This window comes from Neomonachus schauinslandi, chromosome 6, assembly GCF_002201575.2.
Source record: "Neomonachus schauinslandi chromosome 6, ASM220157v2, whole genome shotgun sequence".
In the NCBI taxonomy this organism is placed as follows: Eukaryota; Metazoa; Chordata; class Mammalia; order Carnivora; family Phocidae; genus Neomonachus; species Neomonachus schauinslandi.
In genome coordinates, this window is record NC_058408.1 from 11,420,647 (window position 1) to 11,445,338 (window position 24,692).

Below are 24,692 nucleotides of genomic sequence, written 5' to 3' on the forward strand. Positions count from 1 at the left end.
TTTCTTTGGCTTGTAAAGCCTCTTAATCGCTCCCGTCTAACCACAAGTCAAGTCCAAGCTGAGGCTACTGATCTGTGCTTTACATAACCCGCTATTCGTCAGCCTATGTGAATCCTACCACTCCCTAGAATAAACGGTGTTTTTAAAATTTTTTTATTTTATATATTTATTTAAGTAAACTCTACCCCCAATGTGGGGCTTGAACTCATGACCCCGAGATCAAGAGTCGCACGCTCCCCAACTGAGCCGGCCGGGTGCCCCCCCTAAGTGGTGCATTTTTAACATATGTCTTATAGTCACTACTAGCTACAAGCCTTTTCTCACACGTTCCTTCCTAAAAGATCATTTCCATTCTGCCTCTTAAATTTTATCCATCCCCAAATCCTCAAAAGGTCTTTCTTTCTCCTATTTATGCAAAACTCACCTTTCCTTGAATTCCTATGGCAGCTACTGTCTGCTTGCTTGGGCACTTTCATTGTTCCTCTGTGGGTGTGCTTTTTACGGTTTTGTGGGTCTTACATTTTGTCTTTCCAAAATGGACCAAAATCTCGGGAGAAGTAGGAACCATCTTTTACAATTCTTTCATAGGTCTTAAGACACAGTGGGTACTGCGACAGACTTAAAAACGAAGGCAGAGACCACTGTGATTAATGTATGCATTCTACTGGGCTCACTTATTTACAGTAAATTGGTGTCTCACTCATCACGTTATTTTTGTTGCCCACATTGTGAAATGATTCTGTTGGTGAAAATCACTTCACAAAAGGTCTTTTTTTTTTTTTTAAAGTAAATTCTACTCCCAATGTGGGGCTCAAACTCACGATCCCGAGATCAAGAGTCGCATGCTCCACCGACTGAGCCAGCGGGGTGCCCCAAGGTCTTACAGGTTTTAAATCAAATCCTACCTTAGACAATATTATTGGGTCAAGATTCTTGAGTATACTTCATTTTATTATTTGTCAAATTTTTATTTATCAAATTCAATACTATATCCTCGTCTCTACAAAATAATGAATTTAGGGATGTTATGTCAAATAATATTTAAACAAAACCAAGGAAACCCTGATATCACATAGCCAGTGAATATAAGTGGTATTTATTTACGCAAACATATTGTAAAATTCCTCTAACTCTTCTAAAAATAGTTATGTTGTCATATAAAATGGGAAAATCTGAAGTGCTTATCAAGATTTCATTTTTAGTTTATAAAATATATTGAGGTAAAATTCCTTGCCACAAACATGTAAGAGTTAACCAGAGTGAGAAAATGTAAAAAAACCCAAAAAACCAAAAAAGCCAAACCATCAGTTTCTACGTTGGAAAAGGCATGATGGCAATTTTTTTTTTTAAAGTGTTTTGATGCTAGGAATTCCCATAAAAGGAGTCAATTTTTCTTATCATGACGACATTTTGAAAACCCACATAGCTTCACCCCCTGCCAACTAAATTTAGAACACATGAAATAAACTCCCCATACAGAATACTTTTGTGCTAAAAAAACAGGTAATTCACATTCTGATAAAGAGCAGAAGACAAGTGCTTTATTATGAGAACTGTTCAAGTAAAATTTCAGTGTGCACCAGTGAAAGTGAATAAAGATTTGCATCAGTTTTTCTGAATGAACACTAGGTTAAAAAGGGGCTACACAGTTTTTTTTTTTTCCAAACACCATCCTTTGCTAAGGCAAAAATACACTTCATTTTAGAACAGAACTGTTACAGAGGAAAGCTACGTCACAGTACAGTACAGAATGTAAAATTCACCCTAGTCTGGATGCCATTACGGAATGGCACATCACCTACACGTAGAGCTTTCTGATGTAGGTTAGAATTACAGTATTTATCACAGCTTTATTCTCCTTTGAACTGATAAAATTTGAATACCCTTTTCCATTTCTCAGGAGTGTGCAGATGGGGCCCATATGTTGATATTACAGTAATTACAACATTAAATAACATTGCACAGTCAACCTCCAAGGCTAATTCAGTAAAAAATAACAAGTATTAAAATGTACCTTTCCTAGTGGTTTTACATCGCATATATCACTAATTATGAAAGAAAAGGAGGCAAATGCCCAATTACAAAGCTGCACATTATAGGCATAACAATGTGGAACAAATACAAGAAATCTGGCAAAATATTAAAAACAAACATGTTACATGGGAACAAACTCAACAACCACGTAAGCGTAAATCAGTAATACACTGTTATAAATAGTAGGTTTTGCTCAAAAGTCTCCTAAGTACTTACAGATATTACTGTGTCGGGGGCAGGTGAAAAGGATGGGAGGAGAATAGGTAAATGTTCCCAATGCCAGTTAGTTCCTGAGGTGGCATTATTTCTTAACTGACGCATTGATCAACACTGTAAAGATGAGTTTGTGCTATGAGACAGTCCCGATATTCTATTTCCGCAATTACATTGCGGTATTCAGAAGGCAGCAAACCTAAGTGACAGTTTACATTTATAATAGCCAGATGGAGTGTTGATTCTTTTTAATTTTGCTGCTACATTTAGCAGTGGGCCAGAAAACACTTTAAAGTTTAAAAGAAATGTGATACAGGTTTAACTTTTTCCCCAGTACTTCTTAGCTCAAGGCAAAGCTATTAATATTTTGATGTAGCTCATTTTAAAAACTCTAAGTGCCAACACTGTAAACATTTTGTATTTTCTCAACTACACCTTGTCTGAGAACAAGGAGAAGAGCATAGGTAAGCAGGAATAATTCTGTGTACAGTAAAGCTGATCTATTTATCAGCTCCTGGTTTAAATTTAAATAGGATTTAAAAATAATTTTTAGAAGTCCATGCTACAACTTTAAAGACTATTTCTGTGCACTTTTAATTCTGGACACAATTTTCAAAATTGCATGATGGAGGTAAGAATTTAAAAAACCCACCAGAATGTAAATAACAGGGAAGAACATCTCCAACTGAAAGTGTCAAACATACATTTATGTGCAGAAATCTAGACAACTATACAAGTTCTTTAAGCAATCATCTGTTTTATTATACAACTCTATGAACAGAAAATGAACAGAAATACACAATATACTTACCTGTACATGTGAAACCTACTTTTTTAGCTACAGGTATTTAGTATACTTCACACGGACTTGAGTTGTCCAGTCCCTAACTATGTATGTCCTTATTGCATGAACGGCGAATTCTACATGGGGGGATACTCACAGGCCAATCGCCTTAGGCATTACCAATACATTCAAAACTGTACCTCATATGTGAATGTATCTTCCCTGATCCTGTAAATTTGAGTTTCTTTACAGCTTAAGCTCATTCGCTATTTTAGATGCAATGTTCTTAAAGGCAATAGATGTCCCAGATATTCGCTTGAAGCGGACCCCGTTCAGTGACAGCCGCGGCAACTTGCAGACCTCCATCTCCCACTGCACGAGGCTGTCCTGTCTAGCATCTCCGTGGACACAGAAAAGCAAAAACCTCTCTTTTTGTTCATAATCACAGTTATTTGCATCTAACACTTTCCGGATTTCTCTCATCATGTCATTGGGGTCCATTGAACTAGTGGTCTTCATACTCCACGTGAACCGCAAAGAACGTGGCTTAGAATCTTTACCCTCTTCCTTGTCTCTTTCTTTTGGTTCCCCTGACGTACTTCTAGAAGGGGAGGGCAAAGGGAGAGAATGGAAACAAAAATTCCATTCAGCAAACAAGTCAAAGCACACATGAAATCTAAGTGGTCATCGCTCAGTGTCTAATGAAACTACCCAATTTACAGACTACCTTCAGGTAATTACAAACATTTGTGTCACCTTGCTGTCCCCAAAACAGACCCCGGGACACCATGTGCCTTGGCTTTGTTTGTGGGAAACAAGTTTACAGCTGAAAGTGAAGAACTTAACACTTTGTCAGTTCCCTGCAAAAGCAGATTCTCCATTTCCTGTACATTTACACAAACAGAAACCGCTAGCATTCTACTTATAAATACACATTTTAAAAAATACAAATTTCCCTTTTTTTCCCTACCTTTTTTGGGTAGCAAAAGGACTGGGGGCAACGCTAGTAGGAATGGCTACAGGGGGATTATTTACACCTGATCATGCTGACAAAGGATGTTGTACTGCAAGGAGGTAAAGGCATCAGGTCATAGCACACGTGGAAGTGTAGATGTCAGGCCCTCTCGGGGTTTCATCATTTTGCTAAAGACATCCTTAACGTAGTCTGCCAGGCTCCACGTGACCCATACCCCCACTCCTACCTCCAACCCCTCATCTCGTAACTATCTTCCTCCCTGCTTCCTCCTCTCAAGACACACTGGCCTCCACGCTGTTCCTCAGAATGTGTGGGCTGCGTTGCTTTCAGGCTCTCCCCTCAGGGAGCTGCACGGCTCACGCCCTTACTTCCTTCAGATCTCTGCTCACTTTCTGCCTGCGGTCTAGCCTGACCACCCTCGGGCCCCCCAGCACCCCCCAACCCTGCTCTAGTGCTTCCTCTATGGCACTTGCTACGTTCTAATATAGTATCTTTTCCCTAAGATACCATTTAATTCATTTATGTATTACGGTTATTACGTGCTGTCTGACTCTACCACTAGACTGTAAATTCTAGGAGACCAAAGGGTTTTGTCTGTTTTGCTCACTGGTCTATCTCAGGACTCTAGAACTGTGCTGGGCACACAGGAGCTGACGGACACATGTTTGTTAAGCGAATCAACCTTACTGAAATGTCCTTATTGTAAGTCTCCCATAAATAATATAGAACCAGAAAACCTATTTCAAATAATCACAGAAAGGTAAAATAGATTATTTATGATTCAGAAGACCCTGTAATTAAATTGGTGGAGCAATTCCCCAAATAGAGATGTTGCAATTTTAACTTGTTAATCTAGCTCACTTATATGTGATTTAAAAAAAAATGATATACTTTGAAAGGAGTCTATAACCTACGATATAAACATTTTGTTTATATGTATATATGTATTCATATATACACTTTATGTCAATATTATCATATAATACATATTTGCACATATATTTGTATATATGGATTTTTATGTATACATTTATATATATATTTTCCTCCTCATTCCTAGGTACCTGAGCCCAAAGTTCTGCAAACTATGCAAGTTTAAGAAAATTAGAAAGGAAGAAGTAGAGAAAATAAATTTCTAAGACAGTGTTTATTTCACTGTCTTCTCTATCATTTTCTTTGTGCTCACGGACGCTAAGCCATTGCATCACAGGCGTCCTTGGGCATGCAGATCTCATGAGAGTCGTTTATCAGAACCACATGTACAACCCCGGGTATGGAATCGGCATGCCAGGGCTGGAAGGGACCCAAGAGAACACGTGATTGAACCCTCATTTTAAAAACAGAACTGATGGCTTTACTTTTTCTAAGGTCATAGAGCTAATGAGCTGAAAAGCAAAAACCAGGAATCAGTTTTTCTTCCATTCCACCAAGGTCACCTGGTGACCTTGAGACGACAGGCACATACAAGATGTTTTTCTACATGTACCTCAAAGGCATCACCACTGGTGACATTAACTGTAGAAAGCTCCTGAAAATGTTAATACTAATTGTAACAGCAAACATTTACTGGGCACTTACTAGGTGCCAGGAACTGTTCCCAGCACCTAACATGCATTATTTACTCATTTACCCTAACGACTCCGGAGCTAGAGCAACTTCCTAAGGTCACACAGCGAGGCAAGTGGTAGGACACGGCTCAAATGCTGGCGTCTGGCTCGAGAGCCCCAGTCACGCCCCTGACATGACAGGACCTCCTGCTCCTTACTGTTCTTCAATTGCAGAATGGACACTTTCCACCTGGCTGTTGTGAGAACTGAATGACCAGCTAGTTACAGGCAGGAGGCATTCAATAAGTTTGTTGAAAAGCAAAAAGAAAAAAAAGAAAGAAAACAAAACCCAACAACAACAAAAGAAAGGGACACACAGGCCCGTGGAAAGGACAGAGTAGAGATAGGTGGCCCACCTGTAGCACTCACTGTACTATTATTACGTGTCTCAGAGGGAAATTTAGTGGGAAGGCAGCATGAGACCCAAGAGGCTCCAAAGTGACGACTGAGTGAGGGAGGGGCTAAAAACAGATGTCCTTCATGTTTATTTGACAGGCAGAAGGAAAGTTACAAATATTTGTCCTGCCTCCCGCCCCTGGCTGCCTACCATGGTGACTCGGGCACCTAACTCAATAGAGAAACATTTCAACTATTGTGACCAAACAAATATAGCACAGTTTGCAAAATAGACTACCCAGGAATGCTTAATAAAGTTTTTGCAAAGCTCGTTATGTTTTATATTTTAATTAATTTTAAGAGGTAGAAATTAAATTGGGGCTTGGGCTCAGCGGTTCAAAAATCGTTCCTGAATGAAGCTGGAGCATCTGTCCTACTGAGGAGCTGCTTGCCCAGGTTCTGTGATTCATACGGGATCTTTTCATGCTGGTATACATTCCAAATAATGTAATGCCTTCCTTTCTTCAACTTCCCGTTTGTTAACATGAACACAAGTACTAACATGTCACTGATGTGGTCCCCTGACCAGCAGCATCAGCACCTCACGCAGCCACCTCCACCCCAACCACGAACCCTGGCGGGGGGGGGGCCCCACCTGATTCTGACTGGGCTTGTGTTGGAGACCCGCCGTCAGGAGGAATACACAACCACCACTGCATGCCAAGAACCATCAAGTAAGGCAGGGCGAGAGTCTTAAAATGTCGTCCACCACTGAACACTCACCCAAAATATATTCCTAATATCAAACCTTCCTACATATTTGGTCACCTCTGTGTTCAGTGTTACCTAATTCCAGTTACATCCTTTTAGTGAGAAAAGGATCAGTACATTTTAATCCATTAATTCTTCTGCTAGGACGTATTTTATAGGACAGGAAGGCTGCTTCTCTACGATGCATACCAGTCAAAATAATGTTTAGAAAACACAAACTTCAAGTTAATTAACTCACACTTCATTAAGCGCTCGGCAACATTAAGAAAACCCATCCCGAGATAAAAACGTAAAATACACATACTGTCTAGTTTTTAGCTCTATTCAGATTTATTAGGTCCTGCACGTCTTTGGAGGGCACGTTTGCACACACGGGGGCCCTAGTGGCGAAGTGTTCATAGTGGCTCCTCACCTTGAGGGGTCTGTGCGGCCACTCGCTTCGCCTTCACTTGGATCCCTCAAAACAAAGTGGAGGTTGAGATTTAATGATAAGAGTGAAAAGTATACCAAGAAAACCTACATCTAAAATGATGTTAAAGTTAACGTGTTAAGCAAACTTCTAACACGACACTTTTCTGTTACTAGTCAATCTGACACTGCTTTGCACGTTTTCATTGTAACCAGCTTAACTGTCATTTTATTGAGCGTCTACTGGGTCTTGTCAGAGAGGAGATGCTAGGTTGACGGTTTAGGATTTTTTTTTTTTTTTTTAAACAGGATCTTCCAATTCCCAGTCATAATTTCAAAGTCAGAATTTATCTTTTGATTGAGTTTAGTTCAATCTACAGTTAAAACTATTTAATAATTTTCAGCAGCAAGATCCAACTTCATATGTTATTAAATGTAATTCTAGTAGTCGCTCAATTTAGAAAATACATAACTTAACCTTGTCATTAGAAATAAAGTTCAACATATACAAGTGTTTCTAAAAATAAGTACCAATTTTTAAATAAACAATTAACTTCAGATGTAACACTAACGATTCATGCACATGATAAAATGTTACAGCACACCAACAACCTATCCAAGCAGGTGAGTCTAAAAACATAAAATCAATCTTAAGCAGAAACATTGATCTTACCTGGACATCCACCTGTGAAATAAAACCAGGAAAACTCTACTAATTGTCCTTCTGTTGAACGTCATTAATATTTTTAAGTCTACCAAAATCTTAACTACTTTGTCATTTTTCAAATGTAATTAAATATTGACACAGAGCATCAAGTTATAAACCAGTTTAAATGCATTAAGAAATGGCATGTGAGAGCAAAATACTATTAAATCGCTGGGAAAAAATAACCAACTCAAACGCTGAAGTTAATGTTTTCTTAATGTTCTAACCATTCCAGAAACATTCATGTTATTTATGTAAAGTGAATGCAATGGGAATAAAATCAGGGCCACTCTCCTCATTCCCCAAATTAACGAAACACATCCATACACTGAGCTCTACAACTTGACTGGAGGTTAGAAATATGAATGCCTTCTGCATCTTAGGGTCTTTAACTAGAGGCCTTTCGGGACAAACATGTTGTGTAAAAACCATTTTCCTCTCTGAATCAAAAAGGACAAATAATATGTATTCTCACATTCAAATGGGGGTTTCTTAATTCTTAAATGGCATTTTCACGGGCAAGTGTAGTAATTCAGTGTTATCTACACGAACCTATCTTTATGACAGCACGTGGCCATAAATAAGACACGGACACGTACACCGTGAGGCCTGTGCGGCTCTGCCGATGTCCCGGAGGGCAGCCCGTCCGTGGGAAGGAAGGCCGGTAAGGCTGCTGCTTCAACAGAAAGGGGCGTGCGTCTCCCAGGGCTTCTCTGTCCCATTTCTGTTTTGCCGTCTAAGTTGCTGTTAGCAGACACTTTAAGCATTAGGAACGAAACGTTCCCTAAGCTCTACTTCTGCTCTCGCTGTTGAAATAGCCACTGACTCCCCACGTCATTCCCATGCCCCGTTCCTGCCCCCCCCCGGATGCCCACAGAAGCAGCGACTTGAAGAACGTCTGCTGCCTGGCACTGGTTTCAAATAGTCCAGCAGCCACGGAGGGAGGCAGCTGGGGAGAGAGAGCCCGCTGGCTGTCACAGCACATGCAGGCTGGCAGGGCTCCCCAACACTCAACACTTAAAAATCAAAACCATGGGGCGCCTGGGTGGCTCAGGCACTAAGCGTCTGCCTTCAGCTCAGGTCATGATCCCAGGGTCCTGGGATCGAGCCCCACATCGGGCTCCCTGCTCAGCGGGAAGCCTACTTCTCCCTCTCCCACTCCCCCTGCTTGTGTTCCCTCTCTTGCTGTGTCTCTCTCTGTCAAATAAATAAAATCTTTTAAAACAAAACAAAACAAAAAACGGCCACATATCTTATGCACAGCAATATATACTGAAGTGAACTAATCTGGTTATCCCCTAATAAGAGCGAACTATGTTTAAAAAATCCTAAGGTCTGAGACAATCTCCAATTGATACAGTAGTTCTATAGAACCATCCAAAGCAAATGGTTCTCCATGCTATTTAAAAGGCTTTTATTTTTTTTTAAAGGCTTTTGGAATGGTATGTCTACACCCTCCCTTGATAGAGAACTCTAGTGTAAATCACTTTCCTAATTGGAAAGTTCTTTCCTAAAACCAGAAAACAACTCTCTCACGTGGTCATTTCAGCATACAGCCTTTCTACTGGCCAAGGAGAACTTACTAACTGGCTTCCTCTTTGTAATAATGGTTTTCCAGTACATGAATGATTAACTCCAAATTATTCTTTATCCTTCCCTTCTTAAAGTTTAACAACCCAAATTCTTTTACTTTTTTCCCTATAACATCCTATCTTTTCCTCTTTTTAAGCATTTAGTGGCACATCAACTCAGTTGGTTCTAAAGTTGATGGGGTGTCAGGGCGCCTGCCCCAGAGCATTCCTGGAGGCGGCGCTGGTCACTCGGGGTGCCAGTGTGGGGGTTCCATTTCTTCAGGTGTGAGGCACAGTGCAGTGAGGAAGGCAAAGGGAACAGACAGAAAGGCAGGGCTTGAACCCAGGATGGGCTTAAGAAGAGATCAGTGGGAAGGATGGACAATCTGGGAACTGAGGTGAGAAGAGAATAAATAATAAGGCTGGAATAGCTCTTGAACATCAAGAAATTCTCCCAGTTCTCTCCAAGCCTCCAACCCTCCCGAAAGTTCAACATGCCGAACAAACGGGAAGACCCCCTGCACTTCCCGTCTGTCGGCTGCTAAGAACTTAGCAGGTTCATTCCTGGTATGGAAACCAGCGCTTTGCTTGTCTTCCTGCATTGGGGCGTTTGTGGTATCCTACACAACCCCCTCTCCAGCTACACGATGCTACGTAAGGGAAGACTGTGTGCGTGGCAGTGAGCACACACACACCTGTAAAGCCAAAGCTGTTCATGTGGTGACAGGTGACCTCAGAGGAGAACTGTGAATTGTTTCTCTTCTCTAACCAAACCCAGAATTAATTAAAATATGTTAAAAATGAAAAGACATTAAAAAAATCCTACCAAACTGCTGACAAAGGATGGCAACCTCCTACCTGCCTTCTTCTGCCCCCAAAACTCTCTATGAAATGACATTGTTCAGAAGTTAATAAAGGCATCGTGGAACTTTAGAAATGTTCGTGTTGGCTCCCCTCAGAGGCCAGCTCAGAACACCCTTAACCCCCAGAGTACTTTCTATCTCAGGGCCTGCTCCCTTCAGAGCACTTACCAGGATTTATTATAACCTTATGTGTTTGCTTTTAAAATCTGTCTTCCGCACTATTCAACCATTCATTCCGTAAATGTCTGAATGTCATACGTGTCATTGCAGACACTCAATATTCAGCAGAAGATTTAGCAGAGAACAATCAGGTAAAGCGGGGGGGTGGGGCGGTTCTTTCAGGTAGTGTTAGGTGCTATGGAGAAAAACAAAGCAGGGAGAGGGCGTGCTGGAGAGGCTCTGATCTCACACAGGTGACGGAGGAAGGGACACTCCCACAAAGACACAAAGGAGGTGCAGAAGAAGTCAGTCATGCGGGAGTGGGGGAAGGAACTGCAAACACAAAGCCCCGCACGACAGGCCCAGTGTGCGCGAGGACACTCAGCTGCCTCGTGTGGCCCGCGTGCGACCGGCAAGGGGCAGGGGGAGAAGATGAGGTCAGAGCAGAAATGAGCGGCCAGACCACGTGGGGCCGCAGAGGCCATTGTGCGGGCTTCGAATTGTATCCCGAGTGGGATAAAAGCAAGCAGAAGGCTTTCAAGCACGGACAGACACTACTGAGCACAGAAGAGGACAAGGGCAGAAGTGAAGAGACCCGTTAGCAGGTGGAAGACAAGCAGTGGGTTTGGTGACAGAGGCTGCGGTGGGGGTGACAGAAGAAGTTACGTCCGGGAGATGCTGGGAAGGCAGAGCCAACGCCACAGCCCAGCAGGCCTGGCGCGTGGTCTGAGAACTAGAATGAAGGTGTCGCCACTACCTAATGCAGGGAACAATGAGGGAAGACTGGTGTCTGGGGGTGGGCAGTGGGGAGCTGGATTTTGGACACGGTCTGTCCGGAAGTCTATGACACAGCCGCGTGGAGAGGCTGAGTAGACAACTGGCTATGTGAGTCTCTAGTTCAGAGGCAAGATCTGGGCTAAAGACATATGTCTGGGAGTTGTTAAAGTAAGATGAATGTAAGGTCATCGGTCTGAATGAGATCAGCAAGAGAGTGAGGACAGCCAGAGAAGAGAAAGTTCGAGCCAAAGCTCGAGCCCTGGGGCAGTCTGACACTTAGGGGTGGGGGCTGGGCGGGCGAAGGGAACCTGAAAAGAACCAGCAAAATGGCCTGAGATGGAACTGTTAGTTTGAGAGGTAGGAGGAAGACCAAAAGCCAAGCGAGCAAAATGTTTCAACGGTGTGCCATGCTGCGCAGGACGTGCTCCTAGGAAGGGGGCTCCATCCGTCTCCCTCACGGCCGGATCGACAGCACCAGGACAGCGCCCAGCAAGCAGTAGGTCCTCACAGATTTGTTACATGGCCCTATGGCCATCCTCCATCCCAGGCTCCCAACAGACTTTCTCCATGCCACGTTCTCGCTCTGACATTCTGTCCTGACCTCTTGTCCAGGGCTCTTGACTATGCTCCCTCTAGAATCTACATTTTCATTGCAAAGTAAAGAGAAATATGTTATATGCTGCTTAATGTACAATTAGTAATCAAGCTTTTAAACTCAAAACCATTTTCCTTCACTTCAAAATTAATCCTGGCTTCACCATGATTAATTAATCCTGGCCTATCAAAAGGGCTTTGAATAGCCAGCCAAATTCCACCCAGCAAAAACTACTGCTGATCTAACCAGGACCCTGCAGATGGTCAGAGAGCACTACCTGTCATGCTGACTCTGCTGTGAGCTTCCGGCTCTTTCTCTCTCCAGGTGTCATATGCTGCATGGTCGCTGCCCAAATGGTACAACATCATGGTTGATAGGGTTAGAAACTGATGTTGCACTTGAGTAAAGTTTTAAATTCTGGGTGATCCTGCGTAAACTGGTCCATGAACAGCTCCAAGAAAAGGCAAGAGACTAGAGCTGCTGCTTCTCTTTTCTGCATCCACTCTTTGAAATTCTAGGAACACTAATAACCTGGGCAGTTATTTAATTAATATTTTTTAAAGCATGTGTAATAATTTCCTCCTTATAATTTCTTACCTGCTCAAACAACTATGCTATGGAGCTTTAGCTGCTCCCCCCACCCCGTGGACAGCTGTGCCTTCCTCTGGCCTCCCCCGCATGCTGTCTCTGCAGCACGCATTGTGCTTTCTACCACAGTCGGCTGCGTACACGTGTGCCCCTTTCAGGACCTGAGGGTCTGGAGCGCACAGATGCGGTCTCATTCATCTTTGTGTCCTGCTTGGCACCTAGCACAGGGCTTTGCATGTATAGGATTTTGCAGGCTTTTAGGAGGACCTGATAATAGATCAAATGGATATCTACCTGCGTTGTGTTCAGCAACTTCTTTCATCAATGTTTAAGCTTACTTTTGAGAAAAGAGCACAATTCTATTTGATTAGAAGTTAACTATACTTGTATTCATTTTGTGTTTGCTGTGTTTTGATGTTAAGCTTCTATGATGTTAAATTACATAAGTAATCTATGTGACTCCAATACAGAGGCTTTTCACGAGAAAGGAAAAAAAAAGGGTAAACTATATATTATTAGTGAACAGTTCAGAAGTATTCCTAAAAAAATATTACTTCAAGGATAAATGGAAAGTCACTATTTCCTTTTTTTAAAAATCAAGGCTTTTGGGTAGGGGATAATCTGTTTGTTAAAACACACATTTTTTATGTCAACTTTTCCTCTTTCCACTCTATTTTACAGAATTTAACAATTCTTATCTTGCCCATTTTTTTCTCTCTCTTAGGGAAAAATACTTCATGTCTTCCTTGATTTTCTTCTTCAAACTTCTGTAAAATGCCTTGAAACCATTTTGGAAAATCACCCCAAAGGTGAAAGAAAAAACACCAAGTCTCCTTTGTAATTCCTAGAGGAAACAAAACACCACGGCTCATTGGTACTGACCTGCGAACGAATTTGGATGTTATTTTGCTTATTATACCGGTTGACGTTCCCCTCCTGGCGTGTGCGAACGCGCCTGCTTCGTGGGAAGGAGAGGCGGGGGGCCCGTTGTAAGCGGCGCTGCGGCGCTCCCGGAGCTGCTCGCCATGGAAGGTGCTGCGGCTGGAGCTCCCCCGGGGGAAGCGGGTGCGGTCCGGAGTGGAGGCGCTAATACTGTGAGCAGATGGGGAGGCAGCAGGCGCCCTCTGCGCTGCGCTGTTGGGACAAATCAAGAAACATTATTGAGAAGAATGACAGAGAAAGCTTCCACTCATTCTAAAAACTACCAAAGCAAGACAAAACAAAAAATAAGAACTACCAAATGCCATGGCTACCTTTCCTAGGCCCTATTTTACCTGCTCCCATTAGAGATGCATGCGGGTAACTGTTATTTAAGGGATCACTGTATGGAGAGGGATAATAACATTTCAGTTCGGAACTAAATGCCTTTTACAGAAATACAGTTATTAAAGAGTAAGAAGTTATTGAAACAGGGATACAAACACTCTTCGGAATCAGGAATGCCAAACTGAGGGTGCTACATATATATTTTTTACTATTCTCTTACTTTAAGCCATTCAGCAATGTGGAACATGAATGTTGTTACTCATCAAAAAGCATCTGAATGGAACCACTGCGTATTTACAACGTAGGCCTCAGGGACAGCATAATACTCCGTGACACCACTGATGTGAGTAATAAACCTTTCACTAAAGATGCTTCTGAATTTGAGAAATCCTAACATAGACAAATACTGGAAAAATGAGCATATCACTTTAAACCTAAAAGGGTTCTTCAAGATCATCTGTTTCCCTGATAGAGAAACGAAAAGGCCAATTTCATTAAAAAAAAAAAAAAAAAAAAAGTAACTGGCAGTAGCCAGGGTTACCCAAAGGTCTCCATTCCCAGTCTCATGTATTTTTGTTTTCACACCATAAAAAATTCAATTTACCTGAATGACAAATTGGGCAGCAATCCTTTATGGATGGGTTTAAAACAAAATCCTTACAGAAAATTCCATTAGAAAATGATTTAAATCATAGGCAACATTTTTGAAAACAGGCAGGGTGTGGTGTGTTTATGTTACAATTCAACTTTTCCCTCTGCTACAGACACTGAATCTTCTCAGAAAGCTCTCGATGTGATGGTGCTTATCATGTATTTTTATATGGTGCTATGTTCTTAAATGAAATGCACCCAGCACGTTACCCGGGCCGGTAAGCTTCAGAGCCGTCTTTAATGGTTGGCAGTGTAACTTTAATAGGATGGCCAGAAGTGGACATGGACTTCTGGTGGCGGGGTCGTGCTGAGGGGACAGCAGAAGCCACAGCAGAGCCTGCAGAAGATATGCTACTTGCGGACATCTCCGTAAGGCTTTCGACAGAAAACAGTTGAGAAGACCATAGAAATGTAAAAGAGAAGAGAAATTGCAGTTTACTAAAATTTAAGAAATAGATTTTTTAAATCTAAATTGACTACACCTTTCATGACTGAGACACTTAAGAGAAATTAACATTAGTGGCATTATTAGTGACTAACAAACCAATATTCTTGCCAAAAAATGTACAGAGTGAATTTACCACCACCTTCCATGGAAAAGATCCCGCACACGCTTGCTCTATAAATGTGAATCTGAGAAGGTATGAAATTACTTTTATGATCGGAGACCTTTTTCACTTTCCAAAAGACAAAGTTTGGTGTAATGTGTTGCTGTGGTTTATTGTCCCTTATACAATAAGAATGCATAATTACGACAAAGATACTGTCTCTGGAAACATCATCAAAACACTTTGTTTGTATTATTAATCAACCGGTTAACTGTCATAGGTTAAAGGAGCTGCAGATCAGGAGTTGGTATAGGAAAAGTAATAAAGTCAGAAATCAATTCCCAAGTCTTCTTCTAGCCTAAAGGATCTTATGTCCGAGGAAAATACATTTACCTCCGTACGCCCTATAATAACACTTACTTTGCGTGTCCATTATTTGGAAGGGAACAAATGCTAAGCACAGTCTGTCTGGTCTACTGACATGACGAGGGATGGAGCTAAGAACAGAATTTTATGAGAACAGGCTCCCTGCCCTTTTGTACTGTATTGATGAAGAGCCCTTAGAACTCACGATGAAAAGAAGCTAAATTTTTTAAATAATAAAAATAAAATGATTTGTCATTATTTAAAATAAAACATGTTGAGAATTCCAAGGTTCTCAATGATCAGTTAAGATGGCCACATTTCTTTAGACGAAGGAAAATAAAACCTTCATGGTTTGGATACAATAATGGCTTGATGGGAGGGGTAAGGGTAAGAAGTGAAGGCTAACTAAAAAAAGTGAAGTAAAAGATAAAAAGGAAGCAGCAGGTATATAATAAGACTCAAATTAAGAAGATCAGATTAGGAAGGTATAATCTGCTTTGTTTGTTACAGGGAAATATTTACTGTCAGGTCTTATGCAGCAGTTCTCGGGTTAAGAGATTTACCTCCTGTTTTCCCAAAGCATGCTCCCATCCTTCCATTCTGGTGCAGAAGGGGAGATGCCCTAGTAAGAATGGTTGGTTGCAACTGTACCCTCTAGTAGTCCCTTTGCTCTTGACGCATTGGCTACAGGTGTTCTAGCCAGAGCAGTAACGCACGACTCCAAGGAAGCGGGCACCACGTGGCGCGGTGACACTCACCTGCTGTCTTTGCCATTCTGCAACGCCACGTACCGATCTGCGGTCCTCTCACACACATACGTGTTCCTTCTTGCCATGCTGCCTCCAGGATATACATTGCTCTTTAAGGAGGAAAAAAAAACCCATCTTAAAATTCCGGCTGTAGTTGTGGAAAGTCAAAGAAATGAATTTAAGCTGCAAAGGACTTCGAAAAAAAAAAAAATCCATGGTGGAATTTTCATTTATCAGACCTTTCACGAACAAGCTCCATCTCACATGTCCGTCTCTCAGACGGCAGGAGTGACAGGCAAAGCATGACAAGCTCATGACAGTTTTAGCTTGTTGTCCTGCAGCCGCAGTGAGCCGTTGTTTGGAAGCAACGAGAAAGCCGGATTTTTATTCCCTCCTCTGCAAGCTGGCGTAGGGAGAAGGGCAGGGGAGTGGTACGGGCAGCTCTACGGGACCAGGAGCGAGAGGCAACTCCACAAGAAATGTGATCACAGACCAGCAAGCTGTGGTGGTGACGGTGGTGGCCCTGCAAGCCTGCAGGCTGCCATTGTTCACCTGCTCAGGGAACCCCCAGGGCCCATGGTGATGTTAAGGAGACCAAGTCTCCTGGGTCGGAGGCAGGCCCTGCTGTGGCCACCAACGGAGAGGTGTGCAGGGCCTCAGGATATCCCCGCATCGCAGGTCTTAGCCCGGAGGCAGGCCAAGTCTGAGCGGCTCCGGAGCAAAGAGAACAAGCAAAGAGGGACGGCATCGCCTCATCACGCACACAGCCACTGATCCGTAACCTCTGCTGTGTGCCCGCCAAAGTCTGGACTCGTTACGAGCACTAAACTATGCAGGAATGACTTCCAAAGGGATACATGCTCTTCTGTTGAATCCTTACTCCAATAGAAAAAAAATTCTTTATTTTTGGCTAATCTGGCTTTCACTGTTCTCTAAAACACATAACTAACTTAAACTTTGTTTAAACGTTAAGAGCTAGAAAGTTAATAGGTATATGTCTCAACTAAGTTTGGAGGAGCAAAAAAGCCGCATATAAACAAAATTGCTTAAGTGCAGATTTCAAACTTTTCAACGGCACAGGTTCCTGGGTGGAAGGAATTTTGTCACGATTTACATAAAAAACACAAATTAAAAACTATAAAAGTATGGTAGCAGAAGAGAATAAGATTACTAAGAACATTTTTTAGGTAAGACACTGTCCACGTTAAGTGAAGGCAAAGAAGCCAGTTTCATTATGGAGAGATCCATTATGAAACTAGCTTGCATTAAGTTCTTAAAGAACCTTTACTTTTGATAATTTCATCGTTTTGGCTAAACTGTCATATAAGTAATCTAACCGTGAACAAATTCCTGGTCAATTCTTTCTGGTCATTTGCAGTAACACTACTTTGCTTCTCAAAGTGTGACGGGTGTGACCGGTTTCTCCTTTAAGACTGTGCCTTCTGGGTTTGCCGTCCTCACGCGCCACCTCCCTTCCCTTGTCCCCTGGATGCCAGTGTTACTCAGGTGGAGCAGCCCCCCCAGGGAAACTGAGGATATGATCATGCAAAAGTTACAGAAATACAGTCTCACTGATCCTATGTGACCGACATGCATCTATAAAATTAATTTTTAGAATTGACCTTCAGTGAGGCTCTGTCTGTTTAGGATTTGGGGACTAGATCTAAAACCACCCTTGCAGACCCCTGAACTCTCAGCTTGGCAACTCCCCTAAAGTGGATATACACGTTTTTCTATATTTTCCAAGAAACCAAGCCTGTGTAGACAACTTCTCTGGGCCTATTTCATACTAAAGTGCTTGTATTTTATATAATTACACTATAATTTTTATGAGAATGTTTTATAATCATTATAGCATTCTCAGCCTTTCTGAGTCTCCCTGAAAGCCGCATCTCCTTCCCCTTGTTTTCTTAAAAAAGATGATTGACAGTATTTTTTACAGGATGCAAAATTTTATATTTTGTATTATTTATATATGTGATAAATAATATTGAAAAACAAATTTACAAGTTTTATTGTCTTTTTGATGAAAGAATAGCATAACATATTTGCATCTTCAAAACTCACCATTTGGCTTCCGAGTTTCTAGGCTAGCCAAAAGCTTACCATTAACTGCTACATGCAAAATTTCTGGAGGGGAATTTCTTAAAGGGAAAAATATTAAGTTTGTTCTTCCTGCATATTACACTTCCATCATTTAGAGTCTGTAATGTTGTGGGGTGAGAACAATAAAACAGATGATTCCAATCACCAACAAATTTCACCAACCATTATATCTATTTAACTACTTAGCCTCAGAACTCCCCCCACTGTCAATATCACCCTAAAGTCATATGGTAGACTCACGTTAAGTCATACTGTCAAGAGAATCATACTTATAAGAGCTTTTACTATTGGTTTAAAAAAGCTCCTGATTTTATAAACATTAAAAACACTATTAAACTATATCACCTACTAAATTATCTATGCATCTCAAGGGTATCGTTTATTTTTCCATCAGAAAGTAAAAAGCCATCAAAGGGGAGGTGGGTGGGGGGATGGGTTAAATAGGTGATGGGGATTAAGGGGGGCACTTGTGATGAGCACCAGCTGTCACGTGGAAGTGCTGAATCACTCTATTGTACACCCAAAACTAACGGTACACTACACTGTATGAAAACTAACTGGGATTTAAATAAAAACTTAAAAAAAGTGAAAAGCCATGTCATGTCATTTGAGTGGATTACATATTTTCTATTGTACTTCACTTATAGACAAATAATGGAGTCACTGGTAAAATGTTTATTTTTCCAAATAATATTTTATAATATGACAGAGCCTGGATTATAAATGCTCAAGTTCCTTCCTTCTGGACATTACCTCAAAGAAAAGGGATTAAAGCTGTCTATTTGGCTTTTGTAGTTTGGGGTCAGCACACTTTTTCTGTGAGGAGTCATTTGACTGTCATTTTATGCTCTGCAGGCCACACCATCAATGTCACCCGTAGTCTGGGAAATGCAAATTAAAAACAAAAGGATATACTTTTTTGGGTTTTTGCCCCTCAGGCAAAGATTTTTAAAGATCGATAATATCAAAAAAAAAAAAAAAGATCGATAATATCCAGTGGTTGATGAGCTTGTAGAGATATAATTACTCTCTAATTATTCCAACCATTAAAATTACCCTGGCAGTATTTATTAAAAATTTGAATGTGCATTCCAAGGATACACACACAGCCAGGAGCGTCCATTAGCACACATTAGCACTGGGGCTCTGGAGGGGGGATGGGAGTGAGGATGGAGGCTTACACTCGCGTGGGTACCACGTGCTACGAGAAACTGAGGAGTGGGATGAGCCACCTGAGGTTAAACATGTCACCCAGAAACCAAACTTCTGAGAATGTATTTCACAGAAATGCAATAATTACCTAAGTGTACAAGAATGAATATTCTGAAAAGCTGAAAACTCTGAATACCCCGACAAACAGTTGAAAAATTATGACACGTGTCTATTAATACAGATGAAATAATGTGCAGGTCTTAAGACTGTAGTAGATCTAAGAGTTCTGATGTAAAAGGACAAAATAGTATTTTAAGGTAGAAAAATTACAATGTAACAGGTATAGTGTGATCTCATTTTTATAAAAAAATAAACCCTGTATGTACATATATATTCATTTATGTTTTCTTTAAAAAGGAGACTCTATAAGGTAATTCATCCCAAATGATAACACTAATTACACTGGAAGTTGAGGATAGAAGGTAAGGGATGAGAAAGGGTAAACAATTAATTTTACTTGAAACACTTTTTTTTTAATTTAAAGATTTTATTTTTTTATTTATTTGAGAGCGAGAGCGACAGAAACAGCATGAGAGGGAAGAGGGTCAGAGGGAGAAGCAGGCTCCCTGCTGAGCCGGGAGCCCGAGGTGGGACTCGATCCCAGGCTTCCGGGATCATGACCTGAGCTGAAGGCAGTCGCTTAACCAACTGAGCCACCCAAGCGCCCTACTTGAGACACTTCTGGACTGTTAAAATTAAACATAAACAAGATATATTATTTTGGTTTCTCACATTGTCAAAATTAATATAGAAAATTAAGATAAATTTAGTACTAAGTGGCTCAGAACAAAATTTCTCTACCAGAACTTCTGGCTTATGTCTTTTTTTTTTTCCTTAAAGATGATAAATACGTGTGGCATGATTAACTGGAATTTAAACCAATGTCTTAGTTTTTATGCCTTCTTTAAATTAATAAATATGCTCGGAATAGCCAGGAAGTGCCTCAGCACTAGTAATTCTGAGGAAGCTGCGTGTCAACTACAAGAGGAGATTATAGATAAGGGGAGATAAGGTTTATGTGGAGAAGCAACAGTGAATGATACAAGACAGCGTACAACTAAGAGCTAAATGACATAATACAACAATCAGAAAGACTGATGAGATCTGGAGCCTTCAGTCACAGGAGGCTCGACTCAGGAGATGGGGCTTGAAATGATCTGTAGAAATGACATTTTCATAATTTGGGCGGGGGGGGACCTTCAGACAAGAGCACCACATAAAAACAGGTGTGGAAACAGGCAGCTGAGTATATCCCTGGAAAATAAGATCAGCCTGAGATGAAGGACAGCTTGCTACAGCAAGTGGCAGATAATAGGGGACCTAATTCTTTCTGTTTTGTAGGGTGATCATGCTCCAGAAACTGACCTCTAGCTGATGTTTAGATAAAGGAAAATGATGGCCTGCCTAGGAAAATTACTTTCCCAAATGATATCTTAGACTCTATGACAGTTAAATCATTTCCAAACAGATCAGTTGGCAGCTAAAGGGGTTATACTTACCAGTTCTGAAAATGGGTATGCACACCCATTTCGGAGTCTCGGAGGCGACAATCGAATCACATATTTTAAAAAGATAATGGTTTCAATGAACTACATAAAACAGTGGGTGCTCGGGAGTTTAAATCAATTGCAGTTAAGGTTGTGTTGGGCCTTCTGGTATTTTTTTCCTTCTCTTTTCCTACTTTCCATAGGCTCAATCCATTTTTTTTCTTCTGTTGGTTTAAAAGTTATAAATTCTATTTTTATTCTTACGTTGTTAGCCCTTAAGTCCCTGAACTCATGTTCGCTTAGCACTAGTGAGTTTTTAAACTTACCCAGATCCTCCCATCTTCTGCTGAACAAAGCATGGGCTCTTCTTCCTTTAACCTCCACCCCATCCCTACTTCCTGGATAGTGTCCAGAACATTGGTTCTGAATTTTCATTATTTTTCTTTTTTTGTGTATGCTACCATATACATACCTGAATAAGTTATCTGATCTTTTTCAACTCCATATATTTTATGGCACTACTCCAGATCCATTTCTCTTCCTGTAAGAGTGCAGTGCTCCTCAAACCATACAGTGGTAACAAATGGGTCCCTATGTAACAAGACTGGACATATTTTATGCCTAAGAGTATGCTTATCATACCTTCACATTTAAATGACAATTAGGCGAGATATAAAATTCTGGGTTCAATGTGATTTTCTTTTAGTACTTAAAAAAGACTGTTCCACTTATCTCCCTTAATCCACGCTACTGTTGAGAAATTTGAGGTCAGTTTGAATTTTGTTCCTGTTCAGGTCATCTGCTGTCATATCCTGGACATTTTCTAGAAGTTTTCACTTTGTTTTTGGTGTGTATATGTTCCACTTTAATGAGAGCAGAAGTAGGTTTTCCTTCTGGCTTTCTGAGTCTTACTTACTTACTTACTTACTTACTTACTTACTTATTTATTTATTTATTTATTTGAAAGAGTGAGTGAGTGAGGGCGGGTAGGGGCAGAGAGAGAGAGAATCTCAAGCAGACTCCCTGCTGAGTGCAGAGTCTGACGCAGGGCTCAATCTCACGACCCTAAGACCATGACCTGAGCCGAAATCAAGACTTGATGCTTACTAACTGAGCCATCCACATGCCCCTCTGAATCTTTCTAATACTAAGTTTTTTCTTCTTTCCTTGTTATTATTTCTTCAAATATTTCTTCCCCTTCACTCGGTGCTCTTTCCCTCCTAAACTTCTTTTATCTAGATGTTTCCAATTCTACTTCTGTCCTTAGTATATTTTAGTCTTTTCTTTTATATTTTCTCTTTATTCTTTCCTGCTGTCTTACAAGAGAAGGCTTCAATCTATCTTCTAGCTCTGATTATATAATTTCTACAATTTGCTGTGTTTTTTTTGTTTTTGTGTTTAAGATTTATTTATAATTTGAGAGAGAGAGAGCGTGCGCACGAGCAGGAGAAGGGGCAGAAGCAGAGGGAGAGGGAGAAGCAGACTCCCTACTGAGCAGGGAGCCCGATGTGGGGCTTGATCCCGGGACTCCGGGATCATGATCTGAGCTGAAATCAAGAGTCGGGAAGCTCAACCAACTGAACCACCTAGGCGCCCCTACAGATTTGCTGTTTTAAGTGAATAATGTGAGCTCACTTTATAAATTAATCATTAATGGAGTCTGCCTTCATTGAACCGCTTACCTGTAAATATAAAATTAAGTGCACCAATATAGTTTTAAGTAAATATTAGAAACAGGAAAAATGAGGCAGGAAAGTTTAATGTACCATTTTTATAGTGAGGTTTTTAAATCTTACTTTGAGGTAAGTGTTATTTTAAGAATTCATATTTTATATTTTTGTTCTTAAAACGTAATCATGAGAAGCTTGGCCTCCTTTGCATGTTATTTAAATGTATGACTCACTTTAAAATTTTGAAACGTGTTTTTAGAAAAGGATAAAGTTTTCCAAAGATTGTAAAAAAAAAAATCTGAAAACAAATAACCACAACAAACTGTGATATACTGGAATATTTACTCACACTTGGAATAGTTGAAGATTTTTTCCTTTCTGGCCCCACAAGAGGGCTTGCAGTCATCTCACTTTTTGATCCAACTGTTGTGCTGCCAAGTTTACGAGCTAGGTCTTTGTCCCACTCCTCTTTCTGCTCACTTTCCACGCTGTTAGCCTGAGGCCTTTTGGTATATGATACGGCAGGGGGAATGGATGGACCAGCTATAATAAAATTAAAGAGCATAATTAGGTGAAAATCAACTGACACAGTTTCTCCTGACGAACCAAAACTCTAAATTACAAATATCTTTATTTGCATATTTTATACTCGGAACTAACATTAAACTGTTTGATTACAAAAATTAGGTTAGTCCCTGAAAAGCGGATTTAATATGCAATAATATAGATCTGTGATAACAGATGACACAAAGCACATAAAGACATGAATGTATAATGCTCAGTAAATACAAGTTTGAGTAGGACTGGTCTGTCTTTTCGCTTGTTTGACTTTTCCCCCACCATGATCACTGAAACGCCGCTGCTTCTGGTTTGCGGAGATGCTCCGCTGGACCTTCAGGTGAGCAGGGGACTGAAGGCTGCTGTTGTTCAGGTCACTGCTGGGCCGTGACCTCTGACACAAGCTTCCGCTGGACAACGATTCACCGCCTTCAAACTATAAGAAGAAGATAGCGCACAAAGATTTCATTTTATTTGAGAGAGAGGCAGCGAGTGAGAGCGAGCACGAGTGGGGGGGGGAGGGGCAGAGAGAAAGGGAGAAGCAGACTCCCCGCTGAGCAGGGAGCCCAGTCCCAGGACCCTGGCATCATGACCTGAGCAGAAGGCCGGTGCTTAACTGACTGAGCCAGCCAGGCACCCCTGCACAAAGATTTTAAAATAAAAATGTTTATGCAAACAATATGCACTATTGATTGATGTTCTAATCTATTCCAAGCCATATAAAGAGTAATCAGAACTGAAGAAAAAAAAAAAGTTCGGATACAGAACCGCAAGCTGGCAACCAGGGAGGGAGGGAACCGGCTATGTGCTTCCATGAGTGCGCGCGCTCTTCTGTGATCTCGCACAAATGGCTTTGGAGCCTTAGTTTAGTCAAAACACCAAACAACAGCTACCAATTATTGAATGGTTATTATATAACCGGCACCCCTGCTAAGGAAGCTCTTCCTATGTGTTACTTTGTTCAGTCATGACAGCAATGCAGCTGTTTATTAACCTCGACTTCACAGATGGAAGTACCGCGGTTAAGAGAATCAAGGGACATCTCTGGGATTCAAACTCAGGATAAAATCTAAAATTGTAACTCCACCCACACCTTTTCTTTCTACCATATTTACAGAGCAAAATGTGGTTTATTGGCTCTGATTAAGAAACTGCATCTATTTAGACAAGCATGGTAAATTGGGGGTTCACTATCCCTCTTCTCGAAACACAGAAGATGTTTGTTGCTGGCAAGCTTCTCACTCAATCACTGGCTTCCCAATGGAAAATCTAAATTCATATGTAAAGATACTAATGGCAAACAGCAAAGTAATACTGATGATGAAACTGGTAATAGATCACACAGAACACACAGCAATGTGCCAGGAACTGTTCTAAGCACTGTGGAAATATTAACTCATTTAACCCTCTCGGTGACCCGCAGAGCTAAGTACTATTTACTGTCCCCATTTCATGCACCAGGGATCTGAAGCACAGAGAAATTAAGGCAAGTGCCTAAGCTGCACAGTCAGTGGCTGTGCTGGGGTGGAGAAGGGGTGCGGATTCAAACCTGGTGAATCTGGCTCCAAAGTTCAGGCTCTTACTTAGAATAGCCTCATTAGTTCATACTCAATACAAGTCAAACTTCATTTTAAATCAAGTCTGGGCTGGGTTGTATACTTGTAATGCTAGGGCTTCCTTTATATTTAAAT

General features: G+C 41.0%; 1 protein-coding gene across 4 annotated transcripts in view; it reads right to left on the reverse strand.

Annotated features, from left to right (window-relative positions):
- Nucleotides 1-1,561: 1,561 nt before the first annotated feature.
- Nucleotides 1,562-24,692, reverse strand: part of MARK1 (microtubule affinity regulating kinase 1) — a 115,554-nt gene continuing 92,423 nt past the window's right edge. Inside the window, exons 12-19 of one of the 4 annotated variants that reach the window (XM_044915894.1) lie at nt 23,284-23,437; nt 22,793-22,986; nt 15,978-16,078; nt 14,516-14,680; nt 13,663-13,665; nt 13,271-13,522; nt 7,134-7,178; nt 1,562-3,632 (exon numbers count right to left, since the gene is read on the reverse strand). In XM_044915894.1, the coding sequence (XP_044771829.1) occupies nt 3,278-3,632; nt 7,134-7,178; nt 13,271-13,522; nt 13,663-13,665; nt 14,516-14,680; nt 15,978-16,078; nt 22,793-22,986; nt 23,284-23,437 (1,269 nt within the window). In that variant the 3' untranslated portion in view covers nt 1,562-3,277. The remainder of the gene's footprint in view (nt 3,633-7,133; nt 7,179-13,270; nt 13,523-13,662; nt 13,666-14,515; nt 14,681-15,977; nt 16,079-22,792; nt 22,987-23,283; nt 23,438-24,692) is intronic. The other 3 variants (XM_021698463.2, XM_021698466.2, XM_021698464.2) reach the window with 3 other exon arrangements.